General features: G+C 50.3%; 1 protein-coding gene across 1 annotated transcript in view; it reads right to left on the bottom strand.

Annotated features, from left to right (window-relative positions):
• Positions 1 to 23,733, bottom strand: part of UBTD1 (ubiquitin domain containing 1) — a 51,780-nt gene that overhangs the window by 1,868 nt on the left and 26,179 nt on the right. The window contains exon 2 of the mRNA XM_058543676.1: positions 622 to 849. Coding sequence (XP_058399659.1) covers positions 622 to 849 — 228 coding nt within the window. The remainder of the gene's footprint in view (positions 1 to 621; positions 850 to 23,733) is intronic.

The following is a 23,733-nucleotide window of genomic DNA, read 5'->3' as shown; positions in this document are numbered from 1 at the left end:
GTGTGGGATTGGACTAAGTGATGTTATGCGTGTCTTGCTGAATCCTAACAACCCTATGAGGTAGGTATCCCCACTTTACAGCTCTAAGTCTCTGAGGCTTTAAATTTGAGAAGCTCCTTGCTCAAGGTCATAGCTAGGAAATAGAGACACTCGTGTTAAACCCAGGTCTATGACTCCAGAGTTCCACTGTTACCCTCTACTTTACACGGCCCCATAGAGCTGTTTTGGACTTAAATGAGATAATGCAGCAGAAGCTTCTAGCTCAGTGCCCAGCACACAATAAGCACCCAATAGAAGGTTAGTACCTCAGATGTTCTGGGATTCCAGAGTGCCCTGAGAAACCTTTACCTTGCTCTCATCACACTGCTTTGAGGTTTGTTGGTGCCTTTCTATCCCCTCATTAGGCAAGCAGAGACTGTGTCTCGTTTTTCTGTGTGTCCCGCTCCTGGTCCACGCTCAGTAAGAGTCGCTTGAATGAACAAGTGAATAGCTGCACTTGCTGCCGACCAGCCTGGACAGAAACTCCTGATGTGCGGCTGGCCACAGGCTCTCCTCCACCCTAAATGGCACTGACTGCCCCCTCGCTCCAGTGGGGATAAAGCCCCTGCCCTGCCCGCTCACCATGAGGCAGGGTGATGCTGGCTCCATCCAGGATGGCCTGAGCCAGCTCGTGGTCATTGGCCTCAGCTGCGTAGGCTGCGGCCTTGAGGGCGTCCCAGATCTCCTTGCGGCCCTCGAAGGCAGGTGCCGTGTCCCAGAACTCGTCCCGTTTGCTCCGCAGCTGCCCATCGGTCATGGGGTAGTCGCTCTTCCACTTGAGCCGCTCCTTCTTCAGGGGCTCATTGCGTCCTGGGCAGGACAGAAGGGAGAGGCTCAGCATCTCCAAAGCCAATTCCACCCTCTCCCCAGCCTCTCCCTGCCTGGCACCCCAAGGCAGTGGCTCCTAAGTATTTAGGTCTATGGGCCCTTCCTTGGAGTCAGGGAAGAGTCTGGAAATTGCACACACCCAACCTGGGGATATAAAATACTTTTGTCAGCAAAGCATATACTGCCTTTGTTGTTGTTGCTGCTGTTAAGTTTCAATTTTACTCTTTCTTTGATTATAAGATAGTCCATGTTCAATTTTTAAAAATCTGGAAAGAATGTACATGTGTAAATATAATAACTGCCACCATTACGGAGCCAGCTTGGGCCAGATCGCAGGCTAGGCACTTTAGACCCATTATGCATTTGATGCTCAAAACAACCCCATGGGTGGGGAAACTAAGACCCAGAGAGCTTGTCCTTGGTCTCAGGCCACACAGGTACCAATTTAACCCAAGACTTTCTGACTCCCAAGGGCACCCTCTGGCCACTATCTGTACCACGCTGCCATGGGGGAAAAAAATGACTCAAGAATTCTACTACTCAGAAGTAACCACTGCTGATACTTTGAAATACTTCCTTTCAGCTTCCTTTTCCCCATTTTTCTCAATATAGTTGAGTTCACACTATCAAATTTATTTTTTTATATTCCTTGTTACAGAAAGGATTTAAAACATTTTCATGCCCAATATACAACTTTTTGTTTATTTCAAACTTATATTACTGTCAATGTTTATTCTCAGGATCAAAAATTATAAACAAGTGTAATGTCTTGATATTAGTGTTCCACCATATAGTTACAAAGAATTTTTTTAAAAAAATCATAACCAACCAACCAAAAAATCCCTACAGCATCTGAAGAAGAAAACAATTCTGTGAACTGTCATTTTTCTTGGTACCTAGCCCCAAGGGACCTCTAAGACAACTCGAGACCACGGTCAAGAGTGAGGGCAGGGGCCGGCCCCGTGGCTTGGTGGTTAAGTGAGCGCGCTCCACTGCTGGCGACCCGGGTTCGGATCCCGGGCTCGCACCGACGCGCTGCTTCTCCGGCCATGCTGAGGCTGCGTCCCACATACAGCAACTAGAAGGATGTGCAACTATGACACACAACTATCTACTGGGGCTTTGGGGGGAAAAAATAAATAAATAAAATCTTTAAAAAAAAAAAAAAAGTGAGGGCAGGAACATCTCTCAAATGCTTTAGGAGGCTCAGTCACCTCAAAGTTGAAGGCAGAATGAGCCCCAGGGGTGAGGCCTAAAGCACTCGGCTCCCACTATAACTCAGATCCTACAGGCGAGGAGGGACTAAGGCTGGGGCTGCCATCAGGCTGCCCCTACTGGCTGAGCAGGAGCGGGGGGCTCCTCAAGGGAGGAGAATGACATTTGCTGGCTACTCATTGTGTAGGGAACCCCATGCAAGCACCTTATATACATTATCCCATTCCATCCCTGCGATAGCCTTAGGTGGAGGTGTTATTATTGCTCTTTCACAGACACGATGGGACAGGCGCAAAGAGATTAAATGACTTGCCTGAGGTCATGTGACAAGAGTGAGGGTTTCATGTCAGAATGGAATCCACAAACAGCCCTCCTGTGGGTTTGCCACTAATACCTGTGCAGGCAGAAAACTCTCAAGCCAGACATTTAATTTAAAGTGTTCCTGGGTTAGCAGACGGAAATGCAAATCCTCTTTGTAGGAAAACAACTTCAAACAGAGGCCTCAGAGAATTCCTGAGATAAAGTTGCAAGGAAAATAAATAATAAGTTCATAGGTATAAAAAAATCACAAAATATAAGGAAACAAGGCAATATGAGCCAGAGCCAGCAAAATCAGCAGAGTCAGACTCACAAAGACTTCAGATATGGGATTTATCAGACACAGATTATGAAATGCCGAGTTTAAGAAATAAGAGAGTCTTAAAAATACGAACAGAGAAAAAGAGATTATAAAGAAGGACCAACCAGAAATTAAAAGAACCACACAAAACTTGTAGAAATGAAAAATATAATAACTGAAGTTCAGATGGTCTAACTTTTGGTTTTTTTTTTTTTTTTTGGTGAGGAAGACTGGCCCTGAGCTAACATCTGTTGCCAATCTTAGTCTTTTTGCTTGAAGAAGATTGGTCCTGAGCTACACCTGTGCCAATCTTCCTCTATTTTGTACGTTGGTCGCCGCCACAGCATGGCACGATGAGTGGTACACGTCTGTGCCCAGGACCTGACCCTGCGAACCCAGACCGCCGAAGTGGAGTGCAACGAACTTAACCACTACGCCACCGGGCTGGCCCCTGGTCTAACATTTTTAATCAGACTTTCCAGAAGGATACAATAGGAAGAATGGGGATGAAGCAATGCTCAACAAGATCATTAAGATGTCCAGTTTCCTCTAACCTGATCTATAAATTTAATGCAATTCCAAAAAAATTCCTAAGTGGGAGGTTTTTTTCAAGGAACATGGCAAGCTGATTCTAAAGTTTATACAGAAGAACAAAGATACTCCTAGAGAAGAATAAGGTGGGAGAACTTGCACTACCATTAACAACACTAATTATAAAGCTGTAGTCAATGTAGTACTAGAACAAGAGACAAATGGGCCAACGGAGTAGAACAGAGCCCAGAAATAGAACCAGGATGTACAGAAATGTGCTCAAAGTGAGAAGGAACAACGCAGATGGGGGGTGTGTGGGTGTGTGTGTGCACACGTGTGCACACACATGTGTAAGATGGTTATGAAGTAATAAGACATATATATATCGGTCTCTGCCCTCGATTCCCGCTCATATTTGGTCTTTGACCTGGTTCCTGACACAGAGCTCAGAAAACCCTGTCATTTCCTGAGTGATAGGAATGTCTGATACAGAATTTCCTGGGTGATACATACCTCTTTTGTTCTAATGAGGTGATCTTTGGTGGGCTCCTGGATGGGGGATGGTCACCGGAAAGACCAAGCCATGATAAGCTTGGAATTTTCAGCCCCACCCCCCATTCTCTGGAGAGGGGAGAGGGGAGAGGGGCTGGAGATTGAGTTAATAATTGATCACGCCTACGTGATGAAGCCTCCATAAAAATCCCAGAGGCATGGCGTTTGGAGAGCTTCCAGGTTGGTGCACACATCCATGTGCCGAGAGAGTGGTGTATCCCAAGCCCGAGGACAGAAGCTCCTGTGCTCAGGATCCTTCCAGACCTTGCCCTATGTATCTCTTCATCTGCCTGTTCATCTGTATCCTTTAAAATAACCTTTGTAATAAATTGGCAATAGTAAGTAAACTGTTTTCCTGGGTTCTGTGAGCTGCTCTAGCAAATTATCTAACCCAAGGAGGGGGTCATGGGAACCTCCGACTTGTAGCCAAGTTGGACAGAAGCTGTGGGTAACCTGGGGACCCACTACTTACGATTGGCATCGGAAGCGAGGGGCAGTCTTGTGGGACTGAGCCCTTAACCTGTGGGGTCTGTGCTAACTCTGGGTAGTGTCAGAATAGAATGGAATTGCAGGACACCAGTCGGTGTCCACAGAAGATTGGAGGATTACTTGGGGTGGGAAAAACACCCACACAACTGGTGTCAGAAGTATTCTGTGCAAGCAGTAGAGGAGAAACACGGGGGCTTCTTCTTTACAATGGACTACTGACAAATGGTGTTGGGACTACAGGTTATCCATATAAGAAAACAGGAAACAGAATCCCTACCTCACGCGAGCCACAAAAATCAAAACCGAATCAATCAAAGGCTTAAGCATGAAAGACAGGAAGGAGGCACTGGCGAAACAGACCATGGTTTTGTCCACGTGTTTTTTGTGGACGTCTGGCCTGGACGTGTTTCTGCCTGGATCAAGGAAGTAGCTCTGCTTCATAATTTCTGACTCCTTTTCTCTTTGATCCTCTAACATTGATGGCTCCCTAACAAGAGCTTTGATCCATCGGGATTTACAGTCATTATGTAGTGATACCCTGTGGGGTGTGGGACTTCTGCCCCTCCACTCAATGACCTGGACGTCATGGCTTTTTAAGTTCTTAAGCTGATTTCTACAGTTTTCCCATCTCCTTCCTCTTTGCCAGATGTCACTTCTTGCTGTTCTCCATCCATCTGCTGCTCCTCTGTAGAGGTCAGGTCCAGCTAATGGGCCACTCCTAATCTGCTGAGGGTTGAGAAAGCTTGTCGGCATGGTTAGAATTGAGAGCATCCGGTTCTAAGAAAGAGGTTTCCTAACGAAGAAAGAGACTAGGCTTCGGGACATCTGTTGTTCCTGCTCAGCTACCTCCCACCCATAAATGGCCAGGTTTTGGTTCTGTTCCTGACAATTGAGGTTGCTGGACTGGTGACCCCATGACACCTGATGTGTAACTGTGTATATATGTATCTCACTCTCTAAAATAAACATAGCCCAGTGGTGTCATCTTTCAAAGTCGTCATCTCAGGAGGCCACGCGTACCTTGCTGGCGTACCTCGCTTTCAGAGTCCCCTCCCCTCCATACAGACAGCAGCACGCTTTCCTAACTGTCACAGACACACTCTCACCCACAGTGGACACAATGTGAGTGAGCCTCTCCCAGTATTAACAGCATCTGCAGTCACTCAGGATACAGGAGTTGAAAATTCCTCACCCTCCATGCTGGGCATTTTGGAATGAAAATATTAGAATGGGGTGATGGTGGTGGGAAGGGAAGGGCTAAGGTAAGAAAAGAGCAACAGGAACCCAGCCATCGCTTTCTCAGCCGTCTCTGCACCTCAGAGCCAGCAGGGGGCAGCCGCAGCACCTCTAGGCTGGGTGCTGGCTCCCTTCATGAGTCAAGTAGAGCATAAAAATATCCAGAAAGTTCTCCAGGCCCAAGGCAAGCATGTATAAAAGACATGCCAAAATGTCTGGATCCCTACCCACTGATGCTTACAATCTTAGGCACAGATAGAGACAAAAACAGAAAAGGAAGCTTTGAATCCAAACATAAAAGCAAACTGATGACGAATATTTTTAATTTCATTTACTTAAAAAAAAAATGATATTTTATAGTTAGTTGAGTCAAAAACTACTATGCAGTAGAAAGGGTGTGAACATTCTTATACACTGCACAAATCGGTTCGAACTTTCCGGAAGGCATTTGGTATGGTACCAAAAAACTTAAAAATGTGCATCCCTGTGGCTCAGCCATTTGGTTTCTAAGAATGTATTCTAATAATCACAAGTGTGCGGTGAAGGTTTCTCTACAAAGCTGTTTAACTCAGCATGGTTTTAGACAGAGGAAAGCTAGAAACAAACTAAACACACACCACCAGGAGAAAGGCTAAATAGAACCTGTGCATCCGGGGCAGCCGTTCTGTGATGGGGTGGCAGGATGCTGAGTAACATGGGAAATGTCCAGGATACAGTGAAAACAGGTGATCTGTGAGCCAGCTTTTGTTTCTAAAAAAGTATGTAAAATTATATAGATTAAAAAGAATGGAAGGATTTATACCAAAATATTAACAGTGGTTATATCTCATTGGCAGTTACCCATTATATACATATATGTATATTTTGCTTATATTTTCCAAGTTTTCTATAACAAGCATTTATTACTTTAGTAATAAGAATAATACAATGAAAGTTGTTAACAAGGGAAAAAAGTACACAAAGTTCCGGGGAGCAGCCACGGAAAAGTAACAGGCGTTTGGGGAGCTGAGTGAGGGGGTTTGAAGGTGGTAGGGAGCTCGAAAGCCCAAGGCCCACAGCCTCTAGGATTTCAGTTGCTGGCAGCTCTGGGCGACTCTGTCCAGGGCCAAGGCAGGCTCTGCTGGTTTCGGCAGCAGGAACATCTAGTGGTTTCTACTTACGTCTCCACCTGTTCTAGATAAGCTCCAGGTTAAAGACAGAGTAACAGAAACGGTCCTTATCCTTAATGCAGTTGACAAAAGAGAGCGTAAAAAACAACAAAAGATCATTCTGTAGTGAAGGTACACACCTGCATAGGGAGGTACAAGATACCCACGAAAATCATGGGTTTCTGTGATTGTGGTGGGCAGGGTTGGACTAAGCAGAGAAGGTATGTTTCTGAGTACAGAGGCAAAAGCTGGGGTCTCAAAGGGTTTTCCGGAACACCACCTGCATTAGGATCTCCTGGCGTGCTGGTTAAAAGGGCAGATTCCCAGGGTCCACCTCAGCCCCACTGCATCAGAGTCGTAGGGGCTGAGCAGGGGTACAGACGTGATTCTGACTGAAGAACCCCACTTATAAACAGAGCAGAACAGAAGTGGAAATGGCTGCTTATCCACACCTTAAGTTAGTTCAACGGATAGCCTCCAAAGTTGCTGCTGAGAGCAGATTTGGAGAGTAAAGAAAGTAGAGAGCAAGAGGGCACCATGTCTGGGTCGGGGGAGGATAATGATGGTGGACGCTGTGGTTTGGCCACGGTAATGAATGGTGTCTGGTGATACCAGCCCCAAGGGAGGGCCCTGAGAGAACAGTGGGAGAGACAACACCAAAGGCCCTTTCCAACTTGCCTAGAGCTGGTGTGCCTCTATGAGCGTGCGTGCGTGCATGCGTGTATGTGTACTCCCACCACCTGATTCACACTGCTTAATTCAGAATGACTACACAAAAGAGGGGATTCTCAAGAACCCAAGGAAGGACAACAGGCCCTGGCTCCTTCCCTCTGAGTATCCCAGGACCTCACAGCATGCCTGGCCCAGTGCAGGTTCTCAGCCAGGGTCCTCCGAGTTGAAAATGAAACTGAGAAACGTAGAGTGAATGAGGGGGGAGGAGGGGGGAGGAATTAGAGCTGAGAGCAGCAGTGGGCAGGCAGTGGAAGCAAGACAAAAGTCTGCATGAGAAAAAAGTCAGTTCTTCACTTCTTGATCTCAGATCTCAAGAGATCCTTATTGTGGCTTCAGGGACTGGCATAACTGAGCCACTGGGATGTGACACCAAGTCTGAGACCAGCCAAGGGAACCAGAGATTTCCCAGGATAGTTGGTCCGCCCAAGCCAGGAGACAGCCCTACTTATACCTGCACAATTCCCAGGCTCTATTTCCACACTCCGTTACCAAGCTCTATCCCCAGGTCTCTGCTCCAGGGATGAGGCCAATAGTGTTCTCTCCAGAAGTACTGATTAAGTGACAAGTCTGGGCTTCCTCTGGCTGGTGTGAGAGATGAGGCTCCAGGCAGTAGGAGAAGGGACAAGGGCCTCCTTCTCCCAACAGCCTGGGATGCAAGGGCCCTTTGGCCAGGATGCAGACTCAGTCTCTCTCCCCCTCCAACCCCAGAAGTCATAGCTGGGATGCACTGGGCTGGAGAGATGTGGCTGAAGTATGGCACCAGGTGGAGGGGATAAGAGGTCGGAAGGAACAGCAGGCTCCAGAAGAAGGATCAGCCCAGCGGGGGAGGGTGCAGCCAGGGGAGGCGGAGCCCAGGTAATCCCTTCAGGAAGTGAGGTATTTATAGTCAGACTTAGCCCAGGATGACCCTCAGAGCCTGAGAAACCTTCGAAGGGCAAGTGCTGGGCCAGCTCTGCTGAGCTGGGGCCTCCCCATGTGGCCTCCTGACAGCGTGGGCCCTGCTTCCCCATTCATTCCCTCAGGCCCAGCTCCAGCGTGCAGGGGTGAAAAGGGGTGGAGCCAGTTGCTAAGTGACAAGCCAGGCTTCCTAAATTGTATCCCCTCCTGGGGCACCTTGGGTCCCTGGTGGTCCTGGGCAGAATTGAAGGAATTGAGGCTCCTCTGGGAGCCCTGTACTTGGCTCCGTGATGGTGCCCAGCCTGGGGTAACTGTAGTTCTCTGCAATGATCCTGTTTGTCCCCCTGAGGCTGAGGCCACCTCCAGTCCATCTCTGGAATCCAGGTGACAGGCCCAGGGTCTGGCATGCAGCAGGTCTCAATAACTGTTTGCCCAATGAGTGAGTGAATGAAGTGAGCAGGCAGTTTAGGAAAAGTGGGAGGAGCTGGAGAAGCGAGAGGCAAGATCAGAGATGGGGGAGCAACAGGGAGCAGATGGAACTGCGCGGAAGAATTCTCTGCAAGGAAGAGAGGGAGGAAGGCAGAGATGGGAATCCAGGAGGGACAAAACCAGTCCCTGAGGTATACAGTGAAGAAATCAGCTGGAGGATAAGGGGCTGGATGTCAGAAACCATGCCCCACAAGGGCCTGGAACCTTCATGGCCACTGGAGAGACAAAAGTGCAGCCAAGAAAAATAAACCTACACAGAGGCCCCCCTGCTTGGGCAGTCGTGAGTGTGGACAAGGGGGCACACATAACTGCAGAGACAGTGGGCGCTTTCACTGCGCTTGCACACAACGGACAAATTTACTGGAGTGCACTCAGGGGGAGCAGGATCTTTATCTGCTCTCTGCCCTGTGCCTCCAGCCCAAGACCCCCGGCCACGTGCAGCCAGGCAGGACGAACGGTGGCATCCCAGGGCTGGGCACTGACCAACTCTTCCCCTGACCCCGGGTGACTTCCCCCAGCCGGCCCCCTGTTCCATTTCCTGATGGGAAACTGGCCTGTCTGATCTCAACTACAAACAGAACCCCCAAATCCTCAGGGTCTACTCCGGATCCAACCTGCCATACAACCAAGAGCCGCTCTTCTGAGGCTGGCTGGGAGAGAATACTGTACTTCAACAAGCAGAGTTAAAACATCAGGTGCTGGGGAAATTACTGCACTTCTCCTTGTTTTAAGTTCATAAGAATTTTTTTTTTTTTTTTTTTTTTTGGTGAGGAAGATGGGCCCTGAGCTAACATCTGTTGCCAATCCTCCTCTTTTTGCTGAGGAAGATTGGCTCTGAACTAACATCTGTGCCCATCTTCTGCTATTTTGTATGTGGGATGCTGCCACAGCATGGCTTGATGAGTGGTGTGTTGGTCCGAGCCCGGGATTTGAACCTGCGAACCCCGGGCCCCCGAAGCGGAGCGTGCAAACTTAACCACTACGCCATTGGGCCAGCCCCCATATGAGTTTTTAAAAATTACAGCCTGTTTCTTTCTTGTAGTGAATATATTCCCATCTTCACCATGCACTGATGTGTTTATTCCCAAGGGCAACAGAGTCCTGGCCTGTTCCAGTGCTGCCAGCTCTAGAGGGAACTTTGATTACACGTGTTTTCTGGTAACCAGGATTATGGATAATTAGGAGTAAAGAGACATGTTACTATAGCCTCTCTGTGCAATCTGGCTACTCACTTGCACATGGGCTTCAGAGATGGACAGTGGAGAGTTTGCCTTGGCTACTGACCACCAGTGTGAGTGCGGGCACACACAGGTGGACGACCTCATTGTTCTAAGCCTTGCTGTTCCCATCTGTAAAGAGGACGTAACACCCACCTCACAGGATTGCTGTGAGGATTACAGAGACCACTCTGCCCAGTGCTTAAAAGATAGTAGCTATTGTAATTAGTAATCAAGCCAAGTTAATAATATTTAATTACACAATTAAAAGCATTAAGGGTTATCATCATTTTTTTTTTTTTCATAAAGTTGCTATGATTTTGAAAACTCCCGATGCAGAGGACTCTCGGTCTCTACTTCACAGCTCAGGAGGATGCAGGGGTTAAATGAGGTTAAGTTTGACAGGGACAAAGAGCGGGCTTGATGGATGCTTGCTTCCCTGTGCAGCTGCACAGCACAGGGTCAGCACTTTTCCTGGGGCAGAAGAGGGAGGATGGTGGCTAATAAATAAAACAGGAACTCCCCAGAGGTTGCTAGAAAGGTCTCTGGTATCTGGCCCGCTCGCCTGCTACCTCAGGACTCCAGGGAGGAGAGAGAGGACATCTCTCCCACATCTCTGTGCTTTCCACAGCCCTGCTGTCAAGGAGGGTCCCGCAGGGAGGAGCCAGGCCAGCACCGCCCGGCAGCCAGGTGCCTGTAAGCCAAATGGCACAGCCTGACTTCTGACACTCAAGACTCTGTCCCATTGGGTGTCAAATGCCTCAAGCACTTCACACAGACATGCGCCACTCCATCAGGGCAGAATCCTGAAGGCGAGAGTGACCTTAAAGTCACTCAGCCTAGCCCCTTCACCTTACAGGTGAGAAACCGAGGCACTGAGAGGGGATGTGACCTGTCCCAAACCCCACAGCTCTTGCCCAAGTGCGCGTTTGGGGGTGGGGAGGGTGCAAGGTAAATTCTTTCTATCAAACCACTCCATTGCCAGTGAAAGCTGAATTATAACTAGAACATTAAAACGCCAGGAGTTTGGCACAGAGACGACAAGTATGCCAATGGGACACGCCTCAAGCAGAACATGCATCAGGAGCAAGAGTGGAGGCGTTATGAGGCTGCCTGACCTTCCAGTTCCCGCTAGGGAGGAACAGAATCCACGAGCTGGGTCCTCCCAGGACACCTGCACCTGACCGTGCGCCCAGGTCTCCCGCAGGCTTGACAGAAACACAGACTCGGGGCAGCCACCCCAGACTCTAATTCCGCATGGCCGGTTGGGTCTTAGTGATGAAGACCAACCTCCCACTCCGTACGACATTCCTGCTGGAAGCCATTCAGCTTCTGTGGGCCCTCCTCATTGGGTGGATCAAACGGTTAGAAAGTTAATAGTCTTACAGTCACCCTTCACCGAGCGCTAACTATGTAGTAGAACAGAGCAACATACAGGCTGAAGGCCCAGATTTTGGAGTCAGACAGACCTGGGTTTGAACATCAGCTCCATTATAAATTGGCTAAGTGACCTTGGGTAAAGCCTTAAGCCTTCTAGTCTCCTCTTCTGAGAAACGGAAAGTAGTAACAGCCCACTTCTTAGGGAGGTTGAGCGGACTGAAGCTATATACATATATTAAATTAACTAATAGAATCAAGAAGGCTATATATAATAAATCAACTCACCTAACACCCCAGGTGCAGTCTCCCTAGCATCAAGCCCCTCCAGGCTCTTGATTTCTCAGTCTGAAGAAACACACATACACACCAGCACCATACTTGCTACAGAGTAGGCACTTATTACTGCCATCGAAATAGTTTTTCCCACTGTTATTATTAACATTATTATTTTGACCTGGGATCCATTGGCTCTGCCCTCTGGAATAACACAGAACAAGTCACAGCCTCTTTCACAGGGTTGACATTTTGCTCTTCTCCAGACTGAAGACCCCTATTCTCTTCTATTCTTTCTCCAGATTCCTTACCATCCCGTTGCCCCTCCTCCCAAGTAACCTAACAGCCCAGGTGAGGTCTGCCCAGCACCAAGCCCCACTGGGCTCTTGGTTCCTTGATCTGAGCACCGACCCATCTGTCTCCACAGCAAACATGACAGCAAGTTTGCCCAGAACTGTTGGGGCTGGAGCTAGAAAAGACCCCGGGGGTGAGCCCCATGGCTTAGCAGTTAAGTGCGCACACTCTGTTACTGGCGGCCCAGGTTCGGATCCCGGGCCTGCACCAACGCACCACTTCTCCGGCCATGCTGAGGCCACGTCCCACATACAGCAACTAGAAGGAAGTGCAACTATGACATATAACTATCTACTGGGGCTTTGGGGGGAAAAAAAGGAGGAGGATTGGCAATAGATGTTAGCTCAGAGCCAGTCTTCCTCAGCAAAAAGAGGAGGATTAGCATGGATGTTAGCTCAGGGCTGATCTCCCTCACACACACACACAAAAAAAAAAAAAAGGAAAAGACCCCGGAATCCCTCCCCTGGTTGTGGCTCTACATTCTTTCAAGCCTACTCTTCATTTACAGTCCACACCCCAGCAACTGGCCCTAAGTTACTGTCTTTGTCTTTCAGGTCTGTGTCTTAACTGGGGTGAACTTGGAGTCAGAAGACCTCGGTCCATTTCTGTTGTGACTCATGCAGTGTGACCCACTGCACGGCACTTAACCTCTCCAAGCACACCTGCCAAATGCGAAAGCCACTCTTCTTTGCACCTTACAGACACGCTGAAATGCTCCAGGGAGCTTCTGTGAGAAGAGCCTTGGTCAAGTGCGAAGTGCACACAGATGCCTGACATCTCTGAGATACGGAACCTCTTTTTTTTTGAGGAAGATTAGCCCTGAGCTAACATCATTACCAATTCTCTTTTTTTTTTGCTGAGGAAGATTGGCCCTGGGCCAACACCCGTGCCCATCTTCCTCTACTTTATATGGGACGCCACCACAGCATGGCTTGATAAGCGGTGCACAGGTCTGTGCCCGGGATCCGAACCTGTGAACCCCCGGCCGTTGAAGCGGAGCGTGCACACTTAACCACTACGCCACCAGGCTGGCCCTTAGAATCCCATCTTTTTTAAGGCTCACTCACTTCCTCACGTGGCACAGCTCAGGACCCACAACATTCGGTTTGTGGATCAACAGAGAATGCCTGGTTTGAGCAAGTTCATTCTCCTCCAAAGCCAGGCTCAGACCTTGCAGGCAGATGTGTCTGACTCATGCTTTCCCTTTCCTCCTCTACAGCCGTGAATCACCAGCCCTGTCAGGCCAGTGTCCTCCCTGGTTCCCTTCCCAAGCATTGTCTGGTCCTGACCTCCATCCATCAGGATGTAGGATGGAAGCCCTCTTCCCACACGAACCTCTCCCCAGACCCTGCAGGGTGTGAGCATCCCACACCAGCCCTGAGTCACACGCTGCCTTGCGTGCGTGTTCCCTGTGTGTTGTGCTGTCCCTGTAACTTGACTGTCAATGCCTGGAGGGCAGGCTCTCGAGAGACAAGACAGCGAGGCGCGTATCAAAAACACTGTTGCCTGGGGTCCACTCCCAGGGATTCTGATTTAATTGCTCTGGGGTATGGCCTGAGCATCAGAGGGGTTTAAAAGCTCTCCAGGTGATTCTAGGATGTGGCCAGGGCTGAGCAGCACTGATCTGGAACTAGGCTGCCCAGCCTGGCTGGCTGCTTGGACTGTGTTTAATTAGGCTTCTGAGAGGGCCTGGCAGGGGGCTGCTCAGGGAGAACCCCAGGCCTGCCTGAGGCTGACCATCTGGACAGTTCTTTCAAGGCTCGAAGCCAGACTGGTCATAAGGCAAGAAGCAGATAGCCCAGGGGACCCTGTGCCTGGGGAAACCTGGCTGCACTGTCCAGAGGATAGCGAGCTGAGGCCCTCTGTGCAAAAAGGAGAGGGTCAGCCAAAACCAGAGGCCAAGAGCAGGGGCTCGGAGTCAGACAGCCCTGAACTAGCCTCCTCGCTCTCCTTACTGACAAGGAGGGCCCCTCCCCTCTTGGAGGCCTGATCTCTCCTGTGGCCAGCATCCAGATACCCTCTCTAAAGGGACACGAAGGACTCTTTCTCTAGGGCAGAGCCACAGACCTCTGCAGAGAAAATGCGCAGCTCCAAGGCAAGGGGGCCGGTGGGAAAGCAGAGGGAGGGAGGCCCTATTTCCTAAGAAAACCCCCACCCGCTCCCCAGCTGCTCTGGGCAAGAAGAAGGGAAAAACCTGACTCATCAGTGCTGTGTGACTCATAGGCCGACAAAACTTACTTGCCAGACGAGCAGGGAGAGGAGCCTGCTGCTCCCACTACAACCGGGGGCCGTGGGCAGGTAGAACCCATCCCTCCATCCCTGCCCAACACCAGCTGCCAGGCCTGGGTGGCTGGCCTGGCAGGAGCGCCTTGCTCGCTTGGCCCCGGGGCAGCCACACCCTCCTGTGGCTGGTTCGTTAACTTACTAGTCAGGGGTAGTGCTGGGACGGGGATAGAACTCAGGAGGTTTGGAGCATAGAGAGGTAGCTTTGGAATCAGAGAGGACCTGGGGCTGACGCTCAACCCCACCCGCTCACAGGTGTGACCCCAGGCAGCCAAGTCTCTGGACCTCCGTTTCCATACCCATAAAATGGGGGCAATAATACCCATCTTGCATGACCATTGTGAGAATTAAACAAGACACTGTACGTAATCTCCTAGTACTGTGAGAGGCACAACGTAGGATCTCAAAAATGGTAGTGATTATTACTAGTCGTGTAAGTACTAGATTTAGGATTATAAAGAGATTTTTTTTTTTAAGGTCATTTCACTTAATCCTTACAACAACCCTGTATGGCAAGTATTACTCCCATGTTACAGATGAGGACATTGAGGTTCAGAGACCCTGGGGCAGTGGCAGAAATCCAGTTGAGTGGTTTCAGATCCTCTCACTCCAGCCCAGTGCTGGTCCCAGACCCTATCCTATATGCCACCTCCCCAGGACAGCGAGAAGAACCCCCTGGCTAGGGCTGGGGGGTAGGGGAGGAGGAGACTCCCTCCCCCCCACAAACACAGTTGACAAGCACAGAACCAGCTCTGCCTCCAGCCCAGGAGGTAAGGCCTGGCTGGTGACACTACCGACCAGTCTTGCATGCAGTATGGCATTGCACTGCTGCCAGTCTTGCCCTGCCTCCACCCAGCCTGGCTTGACTCTGACCCACACGGTGCCTCCGGAAATTCACTCGCTGATGCCTGTGTCTGTGTTGGCCTCCACACCAGGCTGTGAAGTCCTCAAGGCAGCACCTGGTCTCGTTAGTGTTGTCATCTGAATGCCCAGCCCCTAGCCTGGAGCCTGATAAGCAGTACAGTCAGGCTGCCAAAAGCCTCAGATTCCAGACCTGAGATGGAACCCTGGCTCTGCCACCTACTTGCATGACTTGGGCATGCTATTTAACCTCCGAGAACCTCAGTTTCCTTATCTGGAAAATGCGGATGATAACAGCCACTACCTTACAGGGTTACGATGAGAACTACGGTATTAATCATGACATTAACGACCATGACTAACATTTATTAAGTTCGTATCATACGCCAGACACTGTTCTAAGCCCTTTATATGTATTAAATCACCTAATCCAAAGGTCACATGGCTAGGTGGCAGGCTGGTTCTGAAATCCCTGTAAGATACTGCCTCTCCTGAGTGTCAAGAGCCTGGTAGGTCATAAGGGCGAAGTACATGGAGGCTAGTCTAGCGGATGCTCAGGAAGCATTTCTAAGACGAATCGATGAACGAATCTCTTTCATTTCCATCCACAAGAATTTATTACTGAGTCCTATTCTATGTACAAGCCTAGCTGAGTTATTTGAAGTTTCTTTGAAATATAAAGTAAAAAAAAAAACAAATTAAAAAAAAAAAAAGCAAGGACTTTTCACTCCACTACAGAAGGGTAACAGGATCCAGACTGCTGGAGCGAGAAGCAGTGATCCCAACCCTGGAAGTTCCAAGTCCCTCCCCCTTCCTCAGAGAAGTTTCCAGATGGGAGGCACCAGCTCCTCAGGAGAAGAGGAGGCGGCGGAAATGGCCAAAGGTGCTGGCTGTGCGTGGCTCTCCAGGGTGCTGCTGGGGGTGGTTGTGTGGAAGGGCCTTGGGACCGCCCAGGCACCTCATTCAGAGCTGTTTGTTTTGGCAACGCCTGAGGAGGAGCTGGCTCTGGAGGGCAGGGAGTTTACAGGGGCTCAGCAGCCTCTAGGAGTTGGCCCTGAGTCTGTATGGACGGCAAGGAGAGGCCAGGTCCCCCAGTTCTCCCACACAGCAACATCCCCACCCTCCAGCCAGGCCACAGGGGCAGGCCCCCAAACCAAATAAGGAGAAGGTCTCCTCAGCCAGCTCCAGGCGACCTCTTTTCTAAGCAGCAAAATCCTTGTTTCAAAGAAAATAGTGAATGGTTCTGCGAGAGGTCCGCTTACCATGTGAGGTAGGTGAAGTGGATCTGTTGTGGTTGGGGAAGGGGCAACACACACACATGCCCACCCCTCCTGACACCTCCCTGAAACCCCAGGCTCTCACCCACACTGCCCACCTGGGCCTCTCAGGGACAGATGCCCTTCACCTCCAGGGCAGCTCCCAACTCAGCTACAAAGATTGTACACCTCAGCCCCAGGACTGCCTGGGTCCAGCCCCTGGGACCTGGGGCACGTCATCTCCCTGTGGCCCCTCATCTGGGCCCCCATTTGTAAAATGAGGCAGTTGGACTAAGGAATTCCAGGGTCCCTTCTAACTCTAAGACTCAACTCAAATCCTTCCTGTGGAAAGACCTGCGTGGGGCTCGTGAGGGGCACAAAGACAGCTAATGCAAGATCCTTGCCTCCAAAAACTCACGACTCCTGCACAAAACCGCAAGGCAAACCACACGTGCAATAATGCACACACACACAGAAGAGCTATGAAATTCTGTGCAAAAAAATGCTGCAAGACCCAGAGGAGAGAGACTCTCAAACACCCACAGAGACCCTGATCAAGTGGAAACTGCTCAGTCTCTCAGAGAGTCATCTACCAGAGCCAGGCACTGGGGACACCCGGATGAGCATGGACAAGTCCCTGACCAGACGAGCTCAGGTCATCGTCTGGGCCGGGGGCTGAATCACACAAATGATGCACGATGATCCTTCTGGGTTTGTGACACATTATGTTCACGCTCACTATTTTGAAAAGACTTGAATGCATAATATAGGAAACGCTTGTAATGTGCTACCCTGTGGCACATTAAAACAAATAAACAAATGCATAATAAATAAATGATACATGCAAATTTTATTCAAAGCAAATACCCCCACACACGCAGGCAAACTGCCCCATCCCAAAGCAGAGATATGTGGAAAGTATATTGGCAGTCCACACTCTGAACAACCAGGCCTCGTGCATGCATCTGCCAAAGGGTTAGGCTGGAGCCGGGCTAGATCATCTCTATGCTGCTTCCAGCTTTGACCCTGCAGGACTCTGGAAATAAGCAGGCTCTAGCTGGCTGGGACACTAGGCAGGGGGCGAGCCACACCCTCATCCCTGCATTTCAGATTTCCCACTTCCCCTCCCTCCACACAGTGATCTGCCCCACTTTGGCCTCTGTTGCTGCTAAAGGAAGAGGCAGCTTCCAAGCTCTGGGCCTCAGTTTCCCTCTGGGATAATAGTGATGACAGGAGAGGTGAAGCAGCCTGATGGAGGATCCAGATGCAAGAGGGCCAGTCACATGGTGAGTCTCCAGGCTGTCTGGAGGTCATCAGCCCCTGTTCTATGTCTTTCTCTGTCCTGCCCCTGATGTTGATGGGCTTGGCCTGGGAGCAGCCCTGCTGGCCCACACCCAAGTTCACAGGACCCTGCCACCCCAGCCCCAAGGTAACCCAATTCTTCACAGTCAAATGACAGCCGGAGGTGGGGCCAGGGAGCCCCAAGGTGGGAGAGGGCCATGATTACTGGCTCCCAGGGGGCTGAGGCCCAGACAAAGGGGTCACAGCCCAGATTCATGTCACCACAGTTCCTGAGCACCCACTGTGTTCGAGATCCTCCAGACACTCAAGGGGCCTGAGAAAATAAGGATGAGGTTTTAATTACGCTAAGTGTGTCTCAAGGTTTAAAGAGGATCTCCTCAGGCCTTCCTCACTGAGCTAACTAAAGTGGGCTCCCCCATTCCCCATCGCACCCCTTTTCTTCCAAGTAGTGTCTGTCCCAATTGTTCGTCTCAAACAAACCCCACGGTTTGTTCACTCATTTTTCTGCCTGTCTCCCCATTAGAATGTCAGCCACTCAAGGCAGGGCCCTGGTCTCTCCTTCACAATGGCATCTGGCACCTTACACAGAATAGGTCCTCAGCAGTAGGTGAAGGAATGAATGAATCAATGAATCAATGAATCAATGACTACACCACCAGACAAGCAGGAAGTGGCATAAAAGAAATTCAGAAGGCTGTGGGCAAGCAAAGGCGGGAAGAAGCACATCTGTGAGGCTTCAGGGAGGAGGTATAACACCGTGCGCTGGGCCTTGAAGGAGGGTGAGGGAGAAGGTGGTGTTCCAGGTGGAAGGTACAGAAGCAGCCAAGGCCTGGAGTGAGGCTGAGATAGACCGATGAGTCTGCTCAGACCCCGCAAGGCTTGCTGGGTGCCGTGCTCCCTGGCCCACTGGCCTCCTACTAAACACTGGTCCTCACTCTTCGTTGACAAAGTCAGGACTGCATAAATATTTGAATGCAGTGTGGTGAGCAGGGTTCATTTCTAAATCAGATCTAACCGTGGCACCCACAGGACTGCCCCACTTTCTTCTTTTTTAGTTTCCTCCACCCCTGGCTGATGGGCTCTGGTTCTAAACATCTGTGCCACCATTGGAAGCCCGAAGGGCAACTCCTAACCCTGTCATGACAAAGACCTTTTATTACCTTCCCTCCAGGTATCAAAAGAATTTCTCTCCAAATGTGTTTAGATTATAATTTTTTGAATGGAAATGCTATGGCATATCTGTCAATTAAAGCTTCTGATCAGCATATGGAAACTAGTGGTTCACACTGAGCTAAGAGAATGCCAGCCCAGAAAAGATGTTGTGGTCAACCTGGGAGGTTATGTCTCTGTGACTCAGTTTCTCAAGGCCAGGAGATGGGGCAGGAACAGAGGAGGTGAGAGATATAGGCAGGAGGAGGAAGAACAGGTGAAAAATCCAGAGGTCCCCAATCTCTAAATCCAGGTGAGAATTCCCCACTGCCCAGACAGTCCTCCTCTTCAAGGGAAGAGGAGGCTGGGGCTCAAGGCTGGGGGTGAGGGCAGCCGAAATCCTGGCCAAAGGTTTTCAACACATGGCTTTAGATGCTGACTTGGGCAACTTAGGGGGTGGGAGGGCAAGGAAGAATGCGAGCTTGACACTATTTCTGTTCTGGGCAGAGGTCTAGGGCTGGGGTAACTGCCAGGGGTCAGATGGGGGCGCTTGGAGGCTGTGTGCTTCCCAAAAAAACAGGCAGCTCCAAATGAGCCCAAGTTTATAAAGACAGTGTTAGCATCTTCGAGGAAAAAAATCTGGGGGAATACACACCAGTCTTTCCACCAGGGGTGTGGTGACGGGCCTTTTACTTTCTAGGATATATATTTGTATACGTATTGACCTTTTACAAAAATAAGGACTGTGTGCGTGTGTGTGCGCATGTGTGTGTTCCTTAAGCTGTTGTTTAAATGCAGTTTGGGAGAAAACTTTATGAGCCTTAAGGGGAAAGGCAACAAAAGATCCTTGTCGTGACAAGGCAGAAACAGCTCAGCCAGGCCTTTGGGTGTCTTCTACCCACAAGGCACCTCTGAGGAAAGACGTTCTAGTTGTCCTGGACCCAGTAGAGCTCCCACTTGAGCAACTCTGCATGAGTTACACCGCAAACAAGCTATAAGAACAGGACTCAGCCTCACCCATCTCAGGAGTCCCAGGGCTCAGGCCAGTGCCTGGCACACAACAGGCACTCAGTAAAGACAGAGAAGGAAGCAGAGAGAGGATCATATGGGGTGGTGAGAGCTCATGTCTCCTGGGAAGAGGTGAGGGTGAGAATGGGAAAGAGGACAATGGAGAGGACCTGCCAAAAGGCAGAAAACAGCTGACCTCCCGTGGAGCCATCCTTAGGCCTTTGTCTCAGGGGAAGGCAGACAGCTGGGTGGCGAGGAAAGGCTGCAGCTGGCCCTGCCTGCAGGGTTTCCTAGAGCAGAAGGCTGCAGGGCCTGGTCCGCTGGGGGCCCAGCGGGGGCAGCTGGGCTGTGGCCACATTACCTGCCCTCCCTGAGACCAGTCTGATGATAGCTTAAGATCTGTGTCAAGCAAGAGCTGAGTCAGACTCGGGGGGAGGGGACTGCCAGGAGGCAGCGCAGACAGGTCAGGCCTCCTTCTCTCAGGTGTGCTCCACCAGCCTGAGGCCAGGCAAGAGCAGCACCTCAGCCACCGTACCTGCCCCCCCACCCAGTCCCCAGGGCACAAGAGAAAGGCAGGCTCCGCCCAGGACAAAGCAAGGCCCTGGGAAGGCTCCCTTGCAGACAGCATGCATGTGGTAGTTGTGCGCTAGGAGGAGACCACCTGTTTTGCCCCAAGCCTCCTCCCCACCATGGATCCACACAGACCGGCTCTGGCAGTGGGGTGGGGAGGCGGAGGCGGCAAACCCTGGGCAGCAGGAGGTATCTGTTTTCAGCACAGCCACCAAAGGGACAGGGAGGGAGCCCTGTAGGCTTGGCTGCCGGCTGCTGGAAAAGGCATCCTCTCGGTTTCAACTCAGTTGGAGGTCAAGAACTGCTGAGGCTGGCAGCCCTGCTTGGGGGATGCTATTTGCTTGCGAGAGAGCATCTCGTTACCGTGGCGACCCAAGGAAGCACCAGGCAGGAGCCAGCCACAAGGCTAGGAGCAGAACTCTCCCCGCTCCAGCACTGGCCTTGACCTTTCCTGCTAGGCAAGCCGATGTGGAGCACACTGCCACATTCCCTGGACGTGACCATGGCCCATGTGGACCACAAAGATGCATGAGACTCAGTCCTGCCTTTGGGAGGGCCCAAGACATGCCCAGAAACAAGAATACAAAATCAGAAAGTGAGGAAGGCCAAAGAGGCTTGAACAAGGATCACTGGGGCTTTAAAGGAGAGAAAGAGCTCACCTTGACGGCAACGTAAAGGGAAAAAGACTCGTGAAGGCTTTTGGGAGGAAGATGGCATTAAACAACAAACAAGCAAACACATATCCTCCTGTGGACGACTCCCGCTGCTCGCTTCCTCTAGAGCCAAGAGATCACAAACCGAGAGACCTTGGTTCAGGGTGCTACTTTCCCCAACCCAGTCAGTCCCCTGCCACCTGCTCCCCAACTGTCTCACTTTTCTAACCCTCAGTGTCCCACTGGGTGCCCCTTCCCTCATCATGCCTGCTAGTTGGCTGACTACCCAGCCCCCAGGATCACAAGGCCTCTGCTGGCCGTGGCCCTACCCCAGCTCAGGTTTTCTGTTTTGGACCCATTTGGAGTCTACCTATGGTGGCAAATTCTTACCAAAATCTCATCAACATTCCTCACCTGGGGACCTGGAAACCACAAGGCAGCCTATTCTGGGCCTAGGAATTGTCTACAGCAGTTTCCAAGGACCCTGGTCACCGGGCCGTTTCTTGGAACACCAGGATGCTGGTGCTCAGAGAGGGTCAAAGGGTCAGCTTCTAGATCCAATGCTGGAATCAGCCCCAGGAGCCGGCTGAAGGCTGCAGCCCAGAGGCTGGCCTCAGGACCTGCAGTGCTGAGCACAGTCAGGACTCCCTTGGCCAACTGACCTTCTTTTCTTTTTTTTTAATGGTGTTTAAAAGGTGACATGCTAAAGGGAGAAAACGTATATAATAGAAACATAAAAAGAAAAAGACTTAAGTCACCCTAAGCCTATCACTCAGCAAGAACCAGCAACAACACGGTGAGGGATTTTCTTTCAGTTCTCAGTGCATATTGCTGGGATCACATGGCGTGTACAATCGAAACGCCGCCCTTCGTATGTCCTGGATCCTGTAGGTATGTTAATCTGAGGCCAGCTTCCAGACTAGTGATTCGTGACCCTTGCTGCTCATCAGATTCACCTGTGGAAGCTCCATAATGCCCAGGTTCCACTCCTGGAGATCGACTCAGGAAATAAAGGAAATCCAGAATAAATAAGACACTTTAAAAAATCCCGTTGTTTTTGTTTCACATAGAATCACTCAATACATATTCACTGAGAACTATGTGCTGGATACTGTACAGGATGTATTTCTTCAAAACAGAAAGCTTGCATCACTCTCCATTCATCCATTCATTTTTTCAAGAAACATGTAATGAGCTTCTCCTCTATACCAGGCCCCGTGCTGGGAACAGGGACACAAGTCAATAAGACAGGCTCTCAAGGTCAGAGCTGGTAAGGGAGGCAGACATGTAAGGAGATAATAGAAACCGAGGTACAAACGCAAGGACTGCAATCTATACAGAGTCACGGGAACACGGAGATGGGGTCTCACGTGGCCAGTGGAAGGAAGGGCCTGAAGCTGGCTCTGAGTCTAAGGGATGAGCAGGGGTGGCCAGGCAGAGGAAACTATGTGAGCAAGGGCTCGGAGGGGAGAGGAGTTTGAGGAACCACAAGCAGTGCTGCCGAGTGTATCGTGCAGGGCAGGAGGAGGCCAGAAACGAAAAAACGAGGAGGCAGGGACAGGTCATGGAGGACCGTTAGGAAGGTGAAACAGTGTGGACATTACCCCTTAGGGATGAGAGAAACCCTGAAGAGATGAAGCAGAAGGACATGCATTTTCTGTTTTTTTTTTTTCCTTTGCTGAGGAAGATTCACCCTGAGCTAACATCTGTGCCAATCTTCCTCTAGTTTGTATGTGGGTCACCGCCACAGCATGGCTGCTGATGAATGGTGTAGGTCCGCGCCCAGGAACCAAACCCAGGCCGCCAAAGCGGAGCACATTAAACCTAACCACTAGGCCAACAGGCTGGCCTCAGGACATGCATTTTTGACAGCTCACTCTGGAATCTGTGTATAGGGTGGATTTAAGGGGCCTACACTGGAGGCAGGAAGACCAGTTAGGAGGCTGCTGCATTAGCACAGGAGAGAAAATAAGGGCCTGGACTCAGATTTTATTGAGCATCTGTTACATGGCAGGCAGAGTTTTAGTGGGGCCAGATCTGAGAGGTACTTAGAGTCACACACGTAGATTATTTCTAACTTTTCACACTGGGATGAAAGTCTTCATACATAAAGCTTTGCACACGCTTTGGCTTATTTCCCTATGATAAAGCCCTGGTTGTGGAATTTCTAGGTCAAAGGTAGGGATATTTTTAAGGTTCTCAGCACCTTTTGCCAAATTGCTTTCCAGAGAAACTGTATCAATTTTCACTTCCACCAGCAGTGCACAAGAGTGCTTGTTAGCCCCTCTCTGGCCCCCATAAAGAAAGGCAGAGGTCAGCTCACATCCTCCCCATTCTAGGGATGAAGACCTGCCAGAAACTGAATCCTCTGCTCGGCCCCAACAAAATGACCGTGCCCAGGAATAGGTTTCCAGACTGCACAAAGGTATGAAGGGTGTGTTGCCACAGAGCTGGGCTGGGGCCGGGGAAGGGGCACTCTCTCCCTGTTCTAGCCCATCTTCCTGCTGCTGTAACATTCTTAACTGTGAATGTCCCTCCCCTGCCCAAAAACTTTCCATGGCTCCCTACTACCTACAAAATAAAATCTAAACTCTTTGGCATAGAAATCGAAGTTTTCCAAAAATACGATCTTCAGTACACATTTCTATTCAT

The sequence above is a fragment of the Diceros bicornis genome, chromosome 6, assembly GCF_020826845.1.
Source record: "Diceros bicornis minor isolate mBicDic1 chromosome 6, mDicBic1.mat.cur, whole genome shotgun sequence".
Taxonomy (NCBI): Eukaryota; Metazoa; Chordata; class Mammalia; order Perissodactyla; family Rhinocerotidae; genus Diceros; species Diceros bicornis.
This window is presented reverse-complemented; position numbering and strand designations above follow the sequence as displayed.